At 37.0% G+C, this 16867-nt stretch overlaps 2 protein-coding genes across 2 annotated transcripts; one reads left to right on the top strand and one right to left on the bottom strand.

The window, feature by feature from the left end:
• Positions 1-12074: 12074 nt before the first annotated feature.
• Positions 12075-12638, bottom strand: LOC128133908 (uncharacterized). The gene has a single exon (XM_052771423.1). The coding sequence runs from the start codon at positions 12486-12488 to the stop codon at positions 12126-12128; it is 363 nt and encodes a 120-aa protein (XP_052627383.1). The 5' UTR covers positions 12489-12638; the 3' UTR covers positions 12075-12125.
• A 143-nt stretch (positions 12639-12781) lies between these two features.
• Positions 12782-14201, top strand: LOC111900357 (probable 1-acylglycerol-3-phosphate O-acyltransferase). Its single transcript, XM_042901718.1, has 7 exons — positions 12782-12820; positions 13180-13239; positions 13344-13454; positions 13574-13615; positions 13777-13887; positions 13984-14144; positions 14186-14201. The coding sequence occupies exons 1-7, from the start codon at positions 12782-12784 to the stop codon at positions 14199-14201; spliced, it is 540 nt and encodes a 179-aa protein (XP_042757652.1).
• The last annotated feature ends 2666 nt before the right edge of the window (positions 14202-16867 follow it).

Here is a 16867-nt window from a genome sequence, read left to right as displayed (position 1 = left end):
TTCCGCCAATCCTTTGCTCCCAGGCGGAGCTGGTTCAAGGCAAACCGTACCCTCAGATGCTCCGGACATGAACAAGTGTAGAAGCATCCCTCGATATCAGCAATCCATCTCATTGCAGCGATCGGATCCTGCGTCCCGTCAAACTCAGGTGGCTTCGTGTTGCTGAACTCCTGGAACAACAACGAGTCACCTCCCTGTGCTCTGGCAGCGGCCACAACTGCGGTAGCTGCAGCGGCTGCAACCTCAGTCAACACGGCATACCGCTCATCAAATGTCTCCATCAAAGTGGTCTTAATAGACCCAAACATCTCCGGAATCTCAGCCCGGATCGCTACAGCCACCTCCTCATGAATCATCTGACAAATCTCCCCGTCACTCACACTGCTCGTACTGGGTCTGTGGCATGGTCCAACCATGATGCCTCTGAAATACAACATAGAAATATCAGAGACTCTATCAAGCATAATCTCACTCGATAACGCAACTCTACTCAGTCTCCGATACCCAGGGATTCTGACTTGGGTTGCCCACTGACCCGGTGTCTTCGGTAGTACGGGCCCAATACTACCGACTACACCGCATCAGCATTCACCCCAAGGCCTCCTCCCCAAACCCCGGATCCTGAGTACTCTATTCTTTCCATGCACTAGCTACCCACTCGCTCTCAAAGCACCTCATAGCAATAGATTTCCCTAGACTAAGGCATCACAAATCATGCCACTCTAGTCCTAATATGAATACCTAGTCTTCTAGCATGCGTATCATATCATATCATATTTCATAACACATATTGTAAGGGTATTTTGGGGATTTTTTTTACCGTTCTGGCGCTGGCTGATCGTACACACTGCTTCATCCTTGGTTATCACAGAATCCTTTATAAAAATTTTATGCTTTTGTTTTTGAGAGATTTCCTCAAATCCTCGGTTTGACTTCAGTTACGCCCGAAGGTGCACCCGAATCCCTCAAACCAAGGATCTACCATAAGGGATGCAAATCGATTCTATGTGACCTTTACTGATGATTATAGCATATATGGATATATCTACTTAATCAAGCATAAGTCAGAAATATTTCAAAAGTTCAAAGAATTTAAACATGTAGTCGAGAAACAATTTGGCAGGAAGATAAAGATGCTTAGATCAAGTAGAGGCAGTTTGTATCTTACTATCGATTTCCACGACTAACTCAACGAATGTGGACTAGTTTCACAACTGACACCTCCTACGACACCACAACTTAATGGTGTGGCTGAGAGGTGTAATCGGATCTTGTTGGACATGGTTCGTTCCTTTATTAGTCGGGCTTCTCTTCCAATCTCATTCTGTGGGTATGCCTTAGAGACTTCCGCCCACATTCTTAATCTTGTCCCCACAAAAAAGGTTTCCAAAACACCTCACAAGATATGGACAGGGAAGGTTCCCGCAGTAGCACATATTAAGGTTTGGAGTTTTGAAGCTTCCGTTAGACGAGAGACTCACGACAAGCTTGAACCTCAAAGTGAGAGATGTATTTTCATTGGCTACCCACATAAGTCCTTTGTGCATTTGTTCTACAGACCTAGTGAGAATGTGGTCTTCGTAGCACAAAAGGGATTCTTTCGCGAGAGAGAGATCATATGAAAAGAGGACAATGGGAGTAAAATTCATCTTAAATAAATTCAAGAGTCAAACAATGAAGGAACCTCTGAATATGCTAGGGCTCAACCCGAGGAATAAATTGCAATTGAACCAATTGACGATTCATTACCTGAGTTATAAGGTTACCATGTCACTACAGAATGAAACCTGAGTTATATGGTTTCTATATCACTATAGATGGTGATACGTTTATCAGTGATAATACACTGGTAAATTTGGATGAACCAGCTAACTATAAGGAAGCAATGGCAGGCCCTGAGTCAGCCAAGCGGAAAGAGGCAATGGACAGCGAGATCAAGTCCATGTATGACAATCACCAGGTCTTAAGACAGCTGGATGCAAATGGATCTTCAAGAAAAATACTAACATGGATGGAAAGGTACACACCTTCAATGCTCGACTGGTTGTGAAGCGATTTACTCAAACCCCAGGGGTTGACTATGGTGAGACCTTCTCACTGATAGATAAGATTAAATCTTTAGGGTAATGTTATCCATAACTTCATTTCATGACTATGAAATTTGGTAGATGGATGTCAAAACCTCTTTCCTTAATGGGAAGTTGGTTGAGGATGTTTACATGAGTAAGCCTGAGGGTTTTATCGATGCAAAGTATCCAAATAGAGTGTGTAAGCTTGAGAAATTAAACTATGGATTGAAACAAGCTTCTCACAATGGAATCTTTGCTTTGACGAGAAGGTTAAATAGTTTGGCTTCTCTAGAAGTGAGAATGAGTCATGTGTATATATCAAAGCTTGTGGAAGTATAGTAACCTTCCTGTTATTATATGTTGATGACATACTTCTTATAGGAAACAAAATTCCAGCTTTACAAGAGGTTAAGTCTTGGTTTGGAAAGAGTTTTGCTATGAAGGATCTGGGAGAGGCTGCTTATATTCTATGGATATGGATTTTAACAGACAGGAGTAAAAGGCTAATTAGACTTAGTCAAAGTACATACTTGGAAAATGTACTAAAACATTTTAGTATGGAGAATTCCAAGAACGGAGAACAACCTATCCAAAGTAATACCAAACTGAGTAAGACTTAGAGTACGAGTACCGATGCAGAGATAGCAGAAATGAGTATATTTCTATATGATTCAACTATTGGATCTATCATGCATGTTATGACATGTACTCGCCCTGAAAAGGATTTTTATTTGAGCATGGTTGGTCGTTATCAGGTAAATACGGGTAGTGCTCATTAGATAGCAGTTAAGAATACTCTTAAGTATCTGTGAAGAGCTAACGATTGGGTCCTTGTGCTTGGTGGCAGTGATAAATTGAGAGTAACCTGGTATAGTGATGCCAGTTTTCAAATAGACAGAGACAACTTTCGTTCTCAATCTGGTTGGGTGTTTACCTTATATGGAGGAGCGGTGACATGGAAAAGTTCCAAACAGGAGACGGTGGCTAATTCTATTCGTGAATCAGAGTATATAGCAGCAAGCGCAGCACCGAAGGAGGCTATATGGTTGAAGAACTTCATCGGAGACTTTGGAGTTGTGCCAAGCATGATGGTGTTGGATTAATGTATAATTCTATAACTATATTTGGTATGTACTTGACCCGATTTTGCATGGTCCTTTTGGGTTGCCTTCACTAAAGAAACTTGACTAGAGGATTAATAATAGAAAGAGGTAATTATGGTTTATTAATATACTATAATACAAATATATTAAAATAGAAATCATATTTGTTTAATTAACACTGGTCAATAATTAATTATGAATTAGTTTCGTGATCAAAAGAAGTTAATTGAACTTAAGGGGCTGAACTGTAATTATGTGATAGTTACAAAGTTGGGCAAGGAAACCCTAATAGATAGGGTGGACGAGTTCTAGGGATAAAGCTTTAGGGATTCATCCATGATAGGGATTCTAGAATTATCCTTGGGCTGCTTGGTGGCTAACTAACCAGATAAGGATAAACACTGAAACCTTAATTCCTACACCTATAAAAAGGACCCCTTGGCATAGGAATTTCACCCACTTGAACCCTAGAAGTCCTAGAGCCGAAATTCTCCTCTCCCCTCTCTCTCTCTCTCTCTTGCTTCCTCTAATTTCTATTGGTGTTTCTGATTCATTAGAGGCACAACACTTAAGGTGCTAAAGTTCTTAAGGCTTCAAGATCTTCAATCAATAAGAAGGTAAACATCTAGATATAATTTGTTATGTTACTTTTGATTATATACACTAGATCTAGGGTTAGAAAGTCTTGGATGTATTTCATGTACAATAGAGAAACCTAGATCCAAGCATTAGGGTTTGCATGGGCACATAGATGTTCTTTTGGCCAAAATCCATCAGTGGTATTAGAGCCTTGATTGGTTTCTATTATATTGATGCTTTGTGTTTCATTCTTGATTGCAAAGTGAAGTTTTTGGCCATCTTCCTGACAAACTCGTCGAGTCTCAATGTAGACTCGTCAAGTAGGATAACTCGGTGAGTCCATATGTTGACTCGGCGAGTCTGGCTGTCAAACAGACGGGTTTTTGGATTTTTTTGCCTATTTTGGCTTAAGATAATTGCCATAATTGTTTCAACTTAATAAAATACGAATTTTATTGATTCCTTATGATTATCTTTGTCAACATAAAAGTTTTTTTCATCTAATTAGATAGTTGTTACCTTATTTGATAAATGTTAAATTATTTGAACTATTTGGTCAATTATTTTGCATAAAATTGGATTAGGTCAAAACTAGATAATCACCAATTAATAGTTTTAATTGCCTTATTTTTATTTTGATCTAATTGTTTTGAATAGTTTCAAACTTTCCTGGAATTTAAATTTTGATTAAAATTTTAATTTTTGAAATTTTAAATTCTAAAACCCTAATTTTGAAAAGTTCAAATTACATCCTTATGGTTTTATTAAATTAATTAAAAGAGAATTAATAAATCCATAATGATATGGTTTATATTTAAAAGTGTAATTTATAAAGTTAAACCACCTAGTATTTTAAGAGTGTAAAATACACCATTATAATATATATATATATATATATATATATATATATATATATATATATATATATATATATATATATATATATATATATATATATATATATATATATAACATCAAAGTCTAATATTCTAAATGCATAACTTAAACTGCTAGTCTTACCGTTACTAGGCCTCATTCACGAAGCCGATCAATAAGGGGGTATAAGGTTATGGCCTATAAAATGGTCGTTTAATGGGTGTCCACTCTCACCCATCACTTCCTTGATTGGTGGAGGGTCGTTAGCCGAAGAGGTAGGATTGCGCAAACCTTCTCCTCATTAAAAGTATAATGAATTATTAAGTAACTGAATGTTTTACAAAATTCCCAAACTTAGTCGCTTTTGGAAAAAGTGAATGGATGCAATTCCATGAAATTACACTTTGTACCCTTGCTAAGACTTTAGTGGAGCGTGTGTGGTTAACTGACACACTAGTTGGATTCAAAGCAAAGGAGGCAAAGGGTGACTCGATGTTTGTCATAGTTCGGTGGAGCGTGTGTGTGGTTAACCTGCACATCGAATAGGTGACTGTAACATTGGGGGCACCATGTATATTTGCATGGTTATTCACACCCTGTTTTGTGATCCTCGGCATCCCAATCACAAATCGATGGGTATATCGATATTTAAACATGCCATTGAAGAAGTTCAATGAATCTCAAAGGATCTAGGAGTTTCCAATACATTTAACACTTAACCTTCTTTTCGTTTTTCATGATGGAAATTGGTAAATCGTCATTTACCTACCTTCGAATATTCTGCGAGTTGGATTACAACATCCCTCTTCCAATTTGTAGAATATTGTGTTGGATCCTAGCCTTAATATCTCATTTGGGTGTGTTATTAAGGATTCAATTAACTAACTTGATTTTTCTCCCGTTTTGTAGATGCCTGATTCTAACAATGGTCTTCCAGAATCCCATGGAAAAAGTTTTCCTACTCAAAGTGAATGTATGTTCCATAATGTAGGTGAAAGATCAATCCCTTCCTCGTGAACTAGCTTGATTTCACTTCCTCCACCTCCTCCCGTTGTTTTCCCAAACCCACATGATCGAAGACTTGAAAGGGTCAAGATCACTAAAGCCCTGTTGGCAATGAAATATGACAATGGGAAACCCGTGTGTACTCATGTCCTAGGGATGAAATCACACATCGACAGGTTAAAAATGTTGGGTGCAACTTTCCTAAAGAATTTGGTTGTAGACAGGGTTCTTCAGTCACTCCTTGAATCATATAATAATTTCGTAAGAGAGTATTATATGATGGATCTTGACGCGAACCTCATTGACCTGACTTACATGCTCATTGTTGCTAAATCAGAAATGATTTGGCAAAGCAAAAGGGCATATTTTTCAAGTAAATCAACCAACCATGCTTCCGTGGACACTACAGACGAATCCACTTGTTTCTGCTGCCAAAGGAAGGGGTGTTGGCTACGAAGCTTCCCAGAGGACCTGAAGAATCCAAGATATGGGAGAGTCAAGGAGTATGGTTCTGCTTCAGGTAAAATACACTATCTAACTCTGTTACATTCCCATTCATTGATTCTTGATACATGATGTGATAAGATTACATTTGGATGTTTTTGAAGGATCGGAGAAAAGAGAGGAAGCTTGATGGAAGAAGCAAGATGAGTCTAATCACGAAGAAATGGATTACGATCGCATGGATTCGAAGATCAGATTTTCAGCTTAGAAAGTTATGATAGATTTGTTAGGAATATTTAGTTACATAGTTTTTCAATTGATTTTTGTGACAACCCGATATTTCGACTCTATGTAATGACCTAAAAAGTCAAGTATTGTAACTACTTTTGCAATAATGAAATTAACTTCGAAAATAAAATGTGCAAAAGTCTCTATAGGGATATCTATTATGCTAAATAATGTGTCAAGGTTTATAGAAATACTAAGAGCACTAAAATCCGAGTTATAACGAAGAAGTTATGACCATTCTAAGATTTCCGACAAAACCGGCAACACCGACTAAATGAAAAACGCGAAGTTTAAATACAATAGTTTTTAGCCTTAAGTATCTAAATGAAAGTTTTAGATAACATTAAACCATGAGCGTACATAAAAAGAACGTCCAAATCTGACTTCGTATGAGGAAGTTATGATTTTTCCAAGATCCGGATATAGCAGTAGACAACTAAAAACTCGAAATAGAACTCGAGAGACTTTGGACCGAAACAACCTAAATGAGAATCGAAGGTCTCAACAATAGTAGTGCAACGGCGAAAAGTCTGACGAAAACGGACATCGGATGAAGAAGATATGGATTTTTAACGGACTTTTCGTGTCCCGGCCCGTTAAAAATAAATAATTAAAAATAACGTCAAACTTAGCCGACAAAGTCTAAACGATAGTTGTAGAGCATATTTTCAGCTACGCGTGCATATAAAGAACGTCGAAAACAGAGCTCGTACGCGAAAGTTACGGATTTTACAAGTTCGGGGTCCAAAATCCGAGGGTGTCAGGTCTGCCACGACGTGGCACACTTTGTCGTGACCCGGCAAGTGACTGAGGGCGTCCAATCAACGGAAGGAGATAAGACTTGACCACCACGATGTGGTCAACCCTTTCCCATGACGTGGCACCCAAAAATGAGCCCTATAAATAGAACTCTTGGGGAGTCGGGTTTAGGTGCTCCATTCTTCTATCTCTCGTGCCGAAACTCTGCGGTTAAGCCCCCAAAGCCCTCCCGAAGCCCCGTTTTCACACTCAAGTTCCGAAGGAAGATTCTACGCTCCCGAGACTCCCGAGAATCCTGAGAAAATCAACTCTTCCAAGTCGAAGTTCTGCTCGATTATCATCTCCAATCAATCAAGTGAGTTCATACCCCTATAAACTACACTTTCAAATGTTTATCAATGCTTTTTATACACTTTTAGGGGGGGGGGGGGGGGAATACAAGTAAACACACGGTTATTATTGTGTGTAACATAAAGTTCCCCTATATACCCTTTTTTATCAAGTGAATCATATGTGATTCATAACTACTACATGGGAACTTTTGTATGCAATATATATTCACGATAACATCTTGTCTTTTGGAAATAAAACATGTTATATATATATATATATATATATATATATATATATATATATATATATATATATATATATATATGCGAATCAAACACTTTATTTATACTTTAAGTATATGTGATCATTTATGCCACTTTAAATGTTATACTTTACATAACAAGTGAGCATTACACTAGGATTTACTATACGAACGAAACACACACTTTGAATAACTATAATAGGTATAGTTTACGAGGAAATCATGAACATTTACATACTAGAAACACTATATCAAAGAGATACTTTCATATACAAGAACAAATGGACATTTTCATACGTAAATCTATTTTATACTAAGTTTTGTGAGACATTTCACGTACTTTCGAGTATGCATTTGAAGTCCTGTATTATATACCATAATCCCTTGTAGGGGGAGCGTGATACTTGTGTATAGATCTATACATGATTGACAATCCCGCACCTAAGCTGTTAGCTACAGCTAGGCTGCCAGGCCTGGGGTGACAAATGTCATAACATTCCAACGCCTGAAGAACGTTGTTACAGGCAGTTTGGGTTATTGGTATGGTTATAAAACTCACATGGGGTATTAAGAACTCATTGATTTACAGGTTATCAAATGCCTTAGTGATTTTATACTTACACAAATCTACTACTCTAGGCATGAAAAACACGATTGCATTTCAGTTTTGGAACTTTTAAACTACCACATTTATGAACGGATATTGGATTTATAAAAGCAAACATTCAAAACAGTCGAGTCTTTGTAGAAGACTACTTTTATACTAGTAGGAAATATTGGATTTTCTAGGAGTTTTTCGAACATCTACAAACAAATTTCATTTGATTTTATTCAAACAGTGACATTAAATACTTATGAACTCACCAACTTAAATGTTGATCTACTCTTTCAAATCTACTTGTAATTCTCAGGGATTCAGTAATACAGGTAAACTACTGCTTTTGAAGAAGGGACGTTGCGGCGTTAGTTTAATTTCATTTTGTCATCATATTGTAATTTATTTTGAAACAAGTACTTGCTATAATGTAAACTTTCAAATTATATATATATATATATATATATATATATATATATATATATATATATATGATGGTTGTCTTACTTTCTTTACTATGTATTCAACTGTTTCGATACTACATGAAGTCATCCGCCCTCGAACGATTCCGCCGTTCTGGTTTGGGGGTGTGACAGATTGGTATCAGAGCATTGTTTATACTGAACTATGTATATTGAACCACATAACATATACAAACTATAAATGCAAAGGGACTCAAAGTCTCTGACAAAATGTTTTTACACCTAAAACCTTGTTTCATTTAATTTAGATTGTTTTGGGTCGTAAAAGTACAATTACATGCATACAACAATATATTTTCATGGTTAGAACTATACAAGAAGTATTAAGACAAGTTGGACACTACTATTAGGCCTCGACATATGTAATCGGATTTGGGAGGAATATAGCATGATCAACTATATTTATCCGAGATTCGACTAACGTGTGTCGAGGAATGGTCGCAGTGAGCAACAAGTCAAAACTTACCAAAATAAACACTAGTATCAAACATACAAATTTAAATACTATAGGAGTATTTGGTACATGCAATAGTTTAATCGACATGCTTAGTTTTACATGTTTCAAGTTTTGTCCAATTCCTATAACCCTATTCTCGTATAGTCAAATGGATGGATTCATTCCACACGGAGACCCCTACTATCTCAACCAAGGTAATGGAGGATGGGTCGAAGAAGATCCCGAAGAGGATGAAGAACCTATCGAGTTGGATGAAAGGGATGACTCTGGGATAGACTCATAACCAGAGGTAATCAACCCACCAGCCGCTCAACCTCCTGCTGTTAAGAGAAACTTTCAGGGACCAACTCCCGTTTGGGGAAGTCACCTCCACCATTGGAGCCAGCAACAATGGATACGTCCTCCCTACGGCATGTGTCGAGACTTCTACGATGTCCGCGGCGGAGGTTCAGCCGATCGAGCACTCCCAGTCATGGTAGGCAAGCTAGCCAACCATTCCTATCAATCTGGGGTTCAAGCGAGCCGGATTCGTGAAGTCAACGTGGAAGTACAGGTTCACACTTCCGACATCCGCCGACTAGATAGGTTGCAGGATGACACCCAACTCCGTGCCGACGCATTCCAAGCACAAATGATTGCATCCCTCTCTGAGATGAGGGAACATCAAGCCGCCTTCGATAGGCGTCTTATGGAAGTAAAGCAATCGGATGCGGAGTCAAGCACCAAGCACAACCTACGTCGCAAGTGGTGCTTGCCGAATCCCAAAATTTTGATATAGAATAGGACCATCGGCTAAAAGTCTTACCTTCTTTAACTTCCTATAATTGGAGACCTTTAGAAAGGTCAAAATGTTCTAACTTTGGATGTAACACAACCATATGTTTAATATATAGTGGGCATACCTCTTTCGTGTGTTAAATCTATGCATTTCATTCGAGTTCATGAGTTTGTTTAGTTATTTTTCAAACTCCATTGGTAAATCAAACTCAATGCCCTGCATTGGTCAAACCAAATTCTCGAACTATTAAAGATAGTTAACTCATTGTCATTCAACTCTCAACCACCAAAACTTATGATCTTTTTTTTTATTTCTTGGCAGCGCGATGCCTCCTCCTCTAAACCTAAGACCCAGGCCGGGAACGATGCCTCCACCACCACCCCTCCATCAATGGAAAATGTTGCATTTGTAATAGCTGCAATAACAGCGGCAATGGCCCAAATGAGTAACAATGGTTTTGGTGGGGGAGTGAATAGTTCTACGAATGGCCAACGCCCAGGTCGTTCAGGGGATTGTACATACAAGGATTTCATGAATAGCAAACCCATTACTCACTACTAGAAAAAATCCCTTTAATGAAGCGCAAACAATGACACGCGGTGATTTACGATACTCAAAAGTGTGTGCCCCAAAAATAATGTCATCTCTTCTAAAATTTGAAGGATAGAGGACGCGCTTTTTTTGCGCGGCCTAAAATTAGTGTCAGAAAAGAAAAAAAAAAGAAATACAGAGGATGCCTTTCATAAGATGTGCGTCATGTAAGTGTATCGCTTTAAATTTTTTTTAATGAAACACGCGTTTCAAGCGGGAAATGAAATCTCAAAAATTAAAACCCCGCCTCCTCTTCCAATTAGCAAGAAAGAAGCCTAGGGTCTTCGTCTTCCTCTCTCTCTCTCTCTCTCTAACCTAAAACCCAACCTGCGATTTCGTAGAGATCTCCCATGGCTGTAACAAATGTTGTCTCATCTCACTGATCTTCACAGCGATGGTGGCTTGAGGGAAAGAAAATGGCAGCGACGATGGCTCCAAAGAAAAAAGACACCACGCCGGTGACTTTAGGGATGGAAGATAACAATGATGAGTGGGTCAACCCTCATGAAATCGATCCACACTTGCTAATTTTCTCCTACCTTTCTCTCCACCCATCTCTTTCACCATAATCATCTTCTTATTCATTCACAAAATATTCAACATGAAAATCAAATCGTTGTTTCATATTTCATTCATTCATATAAAGCCCCGATATTTCAATTCGATTTTGAACCCTACCAAAATCATCATCCTAGAAAAACCCTAGCACATCATCCCTAAAACCCCCAATAGAAAAAAAAAACCCAGATTTAAATCCCTAATTGATTCAGACGATGAAAACTTGGATGAAGTCGCACCTTCTTCACCCTCCGGTTCGACTTCATGGCATTGTTGATTCAAAGTTTTAGGTAATATTTCTTGATATTGTTATATTCTTATCTCTTCAACTATCTTCAATCGTTCTCTTCAATGTCTCCAGTAGATTTCATTATCTTCAATCGATCAAAGTGAAAGATGCCTATATTTTCGGAGTTGATTTGTTAGGTTTCATTCACATCTATGTGGAGGAGACCGCGATCTCCTCTTCATTCCACGATCCCCACTTCTACTCTCAATGCATCTCAGGTATTCTTCGTTCCTTCTCCCTTATTCTCATTCTTGTTTGATTTCTTAGGTGTGAGATCCTCCCCCCGTACTTTTCTGCTTCTCGATCCCATTCTGATAATTTGTTAACAGTCGCACACACTCTATGCATCTACTCTCTATGCATCTCAGGTTTCGTTCTTCCAGCAATGAACCAAGATTTATCAACACTTTCACCTTCGACAGCAAGGAGGATTCACCAACTCTTGTTATGGTTCATGGATATGCAGCTGCTTAGGGATTCTTCTTCAGAAATTTTGATGCTCTCACAAAATTTTTCAGGGTGATTGCAATGGATCAACTTGGGTGAATTCAATATGTTGTGTTTCTCATCTTTTATTTAGGTACAACCACACAAGGGCTTTTTCGGAATTATGCAAAAAAGCATCGTCCCTAAATACTTAATCCTCGACACCATTTCTCACGTTTCAATCCAATCAAAAAGTGGCCCACATAATCGTGAAGCAGTTGCTTTAAGCACAGGAACATTTTTGTAAAGATCATAGAAACCAATGACAACTGTAACAATGGAGATGATGACATATAGAGCTCTTGCTAAAGGGCACATCCATGGTCGATAACTATGGCAAAAAACAGGGTAAGATTGGGAGAAAATTACCCAAGATGGAAGTCCAGCTTCTAGAAGAGTCAATAATCTTAAATCTGATACGATTATTTCCTTTAATTCAAAAGGGAGATCATGGTTGTTAAACTTGAATAAAAGCAACACGTCTCTTGACTCACTGGGTTCAGCTGTTTCATCACAATCAGTTAATGAGGGCATTTTGGTAATTACGGTTCTTCCGTTACTTATGTCTCTGTAAATATTCACCTCAACATCAATTCCTGCTGAATTTGTTAGTTTTCTTCTCTTATAAGGTGGAGGCGTATGAATTTCTTCACTTGTTTCATTTTCTAAAGTGTCTACCTTTTTATCAAGATTTTCCCTTTGTAAGGTTTTTTCATCATCTTTTGTACAAGGGTAGTCTTGGAATTCTTTTGGGGCCTCATAAAACTCATCTCCTATATATATAAATCATATCAATTAACCTGATTTTCTTGATCTAACAAGAAAATATGAGACCACAAAAGGAAAAGTGGGACAAGGCCAAACAGGTAATTCCTCTTATTACAACATTGTACCTAAATAAAAGACCCTAATTGTAAATGTGAAGATTTGAGGGTGAATAAGATTTTATTATCAAAATATTTAACTATTATCAATCTGTAGTTTGAGACAAGTACAAAGACCGTATATCAGAAGAAAAATTCTCTATAAATGATGAAATCATATAAAGTAATCATAAAGTTATATCGTGCAAATTATAATAAGACAAATGAAGTATGTAATAAGTTAAAGTTGGTCATCATATGTTGCATTTATAGGCATTTAGTATGAAGTGTAATTTGATTTTTTTTTTAATTTTTATTTCTGTTTATTTTCTTTAAAAGTAGATTCTTTGTTTGAATTGCAGGCTATTCAGGTCAAGATGAATATCTTGCAGTTTTCTGGCTTCGTCTGGCAAGAGAGTGATGTAAGATACATTTCATTTATAAAATATCATATCATCTTAAATAGCATACGATTAAAATATCATAAAGCATCATAAATAATAATCAAATATATTTATTGTTACAGGAAAAGCAGAAAGTGAAAGTGAAAGAAAAGCTTGACAAGCATAATAAAGAGAAGCTTTTGGAATTTTGTGATCTGTTTGACATGCCAATTGTCAAGACTTCTGCAAAGAAGGTTTGGTTAGTTTTTATATCTTTCTTTCACAATTTTTTTTTAATTACTTTAATTAAATATTATGTCTGTACTGCAAACAGTAAGATGTTGTCATAAAGCTGATAGATTTTATGTTGAAGCCTCATGTCACAAACAATGAGTTGCTTTCAGAGAAAGAACAGGTATGTATTTATTTCAGTTGAAATTTTTACTTTTTTAATATATCTTTTTTACTGTTACAACTTTCCTCATGTTATTCAGTCGACCAAGGGTAAAAAGCGACCAACAAGCAGCAAGAAAAGCACATCGCCTTGTATCTCTGAATGATAATGCAAAAACTTAGGATTGGTTCATTGATTCCCATGAGGAATATAGAAAAGCCAAAAAGCGTGATAAGTTTATTTTGCTTGGGCATTCTTTTGGAGGATATGTTGTATCTAAATATGCCTTGAAGGTAACTCTCCTGATGATAAATATTACAAAAACAACTTTCATGTCTCAAATCTAAATTACATTAATCTAATGATTTCACACTTTTACCAAAATGAAGCATCCTGAGCATATACAACATCTTGTTTTTATGGGACCTACTGGATTTACCTCAGAAGTTTACCATAAATCAGAATGTCTTACAAAATTCAGGGCAACATGGAAAGGAGCTGTTATGAGCCATTTATGGGAATCTAATTTTACTCCTATGAAAGTAATCAGGTAATATAATGATTATAATCTTTAATTGCTTATTGTTATAGGGAAATTGAATTATAATATTATATATAGCCTTGATGTGTGGAATTTTATGATGGAGCTCATGATACACAAAGTTACTGCCTTGCCCATACATAGTGAGTGAGTTACTGTCCATTGAGACTAATGATACCCTTTTCCTTTTCCTTTTCCTTTTCCTTTTCTACAAAGGCTACGAGTGCCATGATGCATCATGCTGGACATAGATTTCATGAAGCGTTTCAGATGAAACATGTTGGCTATTCTGATCTTCCTGCAGCAAAAATCTCAGAGTTGATGAAATCTAACAGTTTGGATGTGATTTTCTTAATGCTTTTTGTCCCTTGTGAATTCATCAATTTTTACATTTTACACTTGTATAATTTCAGAATCTTTTATTTTCCAGATTGCCCCTACACAGTCGCTTCTAAGCATAGTAAATGGGATTCTAGATGAAAGCATCAGCAGGATGAGTAGTGAAATACCTCATGTATGCATGCTGTTACAGAAAAGTTTCTTCTTTCTATAAAATTAAGAACGTGAAATATGTTTTTTTAATATAAAATTAATATTCTCTTTTAAAATATATATTTTTATGTATTTATTGCAGCGTGTTTCTTGCCTCATGAGGAAAGCCGTTGATGACCCAGAGGTTAGAATTGTCATTTCTCAGCTTAATTCATTTAACCAAAATGTTCTCAAGTTCTTTATGGCTTGTTCTTTTAGAAATGGACAGTTGTAGAAAAACTAACAGAAGCTAATTTAAGTGATCGCAACCATTTAAAGGAACTCATCTATGTGTCAGAAGGTAAATACTAAATATCATTCATGTTCTTTACTGATTACACAAAAATATGTCTGATAATATAATGGAAGATGTAAAATATACCTGAGAGTCAAATTGGGGAGACTGCATTGAATGAAATGAGTTCAAGATCTCATCAAATTTTATGACTGGTACATTTTTTTTCTTCAACTAACTTTTAAAAACATGAATAAGAATACAATTTAGATTAATCTTAATCATTCACACGATATTAAAATGCGTAAGAATACTTTTAAAAACATGAATAAGAATACTTTTAAAAACATCAATAAGAATACAATTTCCTGTTGGAATTCCTAAAATGACAACAGTGCCCCTAAGCCATAACAAAGTTGGTCCTACTCATCTTATGCAGTGGTCTGTATGGGCCATCTAGGGTTTGTTTGAAAAGTAATCTTTTTGTAGAAATGACACAGTTACCCCCAAAGGGTGTAGCATAGTAACTTCGAGCTTGAGAAATCAATTTGTATGTTTGTTTGACAAGTTTTATGATTTGGATGCAGTAAAGGAGGAATTGGGCATGTTCCTTAACAATTAACTCGAAGCTAACACGCATACTACAAAGCTCTCTTGGAGGCAATGTAAGAACTGCAATACTATGCACTGTCCTGTACATAGTAATGCTGAACAATCAAGAAACACCCTTCTTTTTGGTTCTTGTGCTAAAGATGTTAACACAAATGCACAAGTTAATGTAAACTAGATTCTGGAACTCTCAGTCTACCAACATTAGAGTTTAATTGGCTGATTGATGGTGATTTTGGTTCTTGAAACGAGACTCAAGATATCATATTTTGGCATGGCTAGAAGCTTTGGAGGAAACGAGACTCAAGCATAAGTAAACACACAGAGAGTTGTTGGCACATAGTAAGCTAGATAATGCAACTGTATATAAATGAGTTCATTTTTTATAACATTTACTCACTTTTGGAATAATTATTTTTATTTGACATATTGGTGAAATGAATTATCTTTGTTATTTATGGTATTTTATTTTGTATTATGAGATTTTTAATGTATTATTTAATTTGAAAATTAGTAAATCTATAAATAATATTTTTTTTAAACATTTAAAATTATGATATGCAAAAATGTGTGTCATCTTCATTTATGACATGGCCTTTCTTGACAGGGGCTTTCTTGATACGCATTGCGTGTCCTTAACACGCGCGTCGTAAGGTTATGACACGCGGAAGTGTGTCTTCTTCCTTTATGATAGGGTCTTCCTTCATACGCATTGTGTGTCGTAAACGTGCGTCGTAATTGCGCGTCGTAAATGAGCGTCGTAAATGCGCGTCGTCTCTCTTTATGATAGGGACTTCCTTGACACGCATTTGTGCGTCGTCTGAGACTTTTACGACGCGCAATGAGCATCGTAAAAGGCTGTTTTTCTAGTACTGACTTTTAATGTGACTGGAGGAATAATGGCTCTATCACGGTGGATAGAGAAACTGAAGTAGTTTTTGAGATTTGTTCTTGTCCGGAAGGGAACAAAGTGAAGTTCGTTGCCTGTACTTTCTCTGAGAGAGCTCTGACATGGTGGAATGGCCATGTCAAGTCACTAACGCTACTAGTAGCTAACTCTATGGGCTGGGAGAATCTAAAACAAGTACTACTGCAAGAGTACTGTCCACGGGGTGAATTACAAAAGCTCGAACAGGAAATTTGGGGCCTTAGCATGGTAGGCTCAGATATCACGACCTATACCAACAGGTTCAGTGGTTTGGCAATCCTTTGCCCAGGAATAGTTGCTCCAGAGAGCAAGAAGATCGAAAGGTACATCTGGGGACTGTCACCCCAGATTCGAGGAAGTGTTCTAGCTTCCAAACCAATCACCTTCGATAGCGCCAAAGAGTTGGCACAAGCTCTCGTAGACCATGGG

This window comes from Lactuca sativa, chromosome 4, assembly GCF_002870075.4.
Source record: "Lactuca sativa cultivar Salinas chromosome 4, Lsat_Salinas_v11, whole genome shotgun sequence".
In the NCBI taxonomy this organism is placed as follows: Eukaryota; Viridiplantae; Streptophyta; class Magnoliopsida; order Asterales; family Asteraceae; genus Lactuca; species Lactuca sativa.
This window is presented reverse-complemented; position numbering and strand designations above follow the sequence as displayed.